We start from the raw sequence: 1473 nt of genomic DNA, 5'->3' as shown, positions 1-1473 counted from the left end.
GGGGAGGAGGGGTCTGTACCGGGCTGCGGGGCCCGGTTACTGGCAAAGAGATGGGTGTACTGGGCTGGTACCGGGGAACTGGAAAGCCGGTAGTGGGGGACCAGTTTGGGGCTGGGGAAGGCACTGGGGAGTGGGACCCATCGGTACCAGGGCACTGGGTTGCCCATGGGGACCTGTCCCTATCACCTGTGACACCATCACCAGCTGGGCCCAGCACCCATCACCGGTGTCCTGGTGTCCCTGGGGTGTCCCCGGTACCGGCTGGGGGAAGGATCCACCGCCACCCCAGTGTGACCCCCCCCCCTTGGGTGGTGCCTGCTCACCCCTTCTCTCCTTGCGCCGCAGACGGGACCCAGGAGGACACTGGCAGCACTGAAACCACACCGGGGTGCCGGGACGGGATGGACACCAGCAGTGCTGATTTGGGGCCACAATGCCAGGCTGGGGCAGATGCCGGCAGTGCCGAATCGATGCCAGTGAGTCAGGACGGTGAGGACACCGGCAGTGCTGATTTGAAGTCACCGTGCCAACACCGAGCAGATGCTACCAGTGCCAAATTGACACCAGGCAGTCAGGACAGGGCAGGCACTGGCAGTGCCAAAATGATGCTGCGGTGTTGGGCTGATGCTGGCAGTGCCAACTGGGGGCTGCAATGCCAGGATGACAGTGCCAAACTGATGCCAGCATGCCAGGGCTGGGAAGACACCAACAGTGCCATTTTGGGGACACACCACCAGAACCAGGCAGACACCGGCAGCTCCAAACTGATACCAGGGTGCCAGGATGAAGCAGCCATCAGCAGTGCCAGTTTGGGGACACAATGCCAGGACACGGCAGATGCTGGCAGCACCAAATCAGCCCCACAGAACCAACCCGAGGAGGATGCCACCAAGCCTAGCCGGCACAACGGTGAGGCCATGGCAGTGAGCGCCCGTCCCTTTCGGTGCGGGGCATGTGGGAAGCGGTTCGGGGCAAGCGCCGCGCTGATGCGGCACCAGGCACTGCACGGAGCCGAGCGCCCCTTCTCCTGTGCCGAGTGCGGCCGCAGCTTCTGCGACCGGGCGGCGCTGGCAACGCACCGGCGAGGGCACACAGGCGAGCGCCCCTTCGCCTGCGCCGAGTGCGGCAAAGCCTTTGCCGGCAGCGCAGGGCTCCTGGTACACCAGCGGGTGCACACGGGCGAGCGTCCCTTTGCCTGCGCCGAGTGCGGGCAGCGCTTCCGGCAGAGTGCGCACCTTGCCCAACACCGCCTGGGCGCCCACGGCACGCGGCGCCCACACCCCTGCCCGCAGTGCGGCAAAGCCTTTGCTCTCCGCTCCACGCTGGCCCGGCACACTCAGACCCACACCAGCGAGCGGCCCCACGCCTGCGGCGACTGCGGGCGCCGCTTCCGCCAGCGGGCTCACCTGGCCCGGCACCGCCTGGCACACACGGGCGAGCGCCCCTTCCCCTGCAGTGAGTGTGGCAAAGCCT

General features: G+C 66.9%; 1 protein-coding gene across 1 annotated transcript; it reads left to right on the top strand.

Annotated features, from left to right (window-relative positions):
• Nucleotides 1–470: 470 nt before the first annotated feature.
• LOC104832622 (zinc finger and SCAN domain-containing protein 20-like) lies at nucleotides 471–1459 on the top strand. Its single transcript, XM_010568887.1, has 2 exons — nucleotides 471–1227; nucleotides 1341–1459. The coding sequence occupies exons 1-2, from the start codon at nucleotides 471–473 to the stop codon at nucleotides 1457–1459; spliced, it is 876 nt and encodes a 291-aa protein (XP_010567189.1).
• The last annotated feature ends 14 nt before the right edge of the window (nucleotides 1460–1473 follow it).

This window comes from Haliaeetus leucocephalus, unplaced genomic scaffold (assembly GCF_000737465.1).
Source record: "Haliaeetus leucocephalus isolate CR32 unplaced genomic scaffold, Haliaeetus_leucocephalus-4.0 Scaffold261, whole genome shotgun sequence".
Taxonomy (NCBI): Eukaryota; Metazoa; Chordata; class Aves; order Accipitriformes; family Accipitridae; genus Haliaeetus; species Haliaeetus leucocephalus.
This window is presented reverse-complemented; position numbering and strand designations above follow the sequence as displayed.

Coding starts and splice junctions, on each gene's coding strand:
- LOC104832622 (XM_010568887.1), top strand. CDS start 471: ATGCCAGTGAGTCAGGACGGTGAGGACACCGGCAGTGCTGATTTGAAG. Junction 1,228..1,340: donor CGGGCAGCGCTTCCGGCAGA/GTGCGCACCTTG, acceptor CGGCACACTCAG/ACCCACACCAGCGAGCGGCC.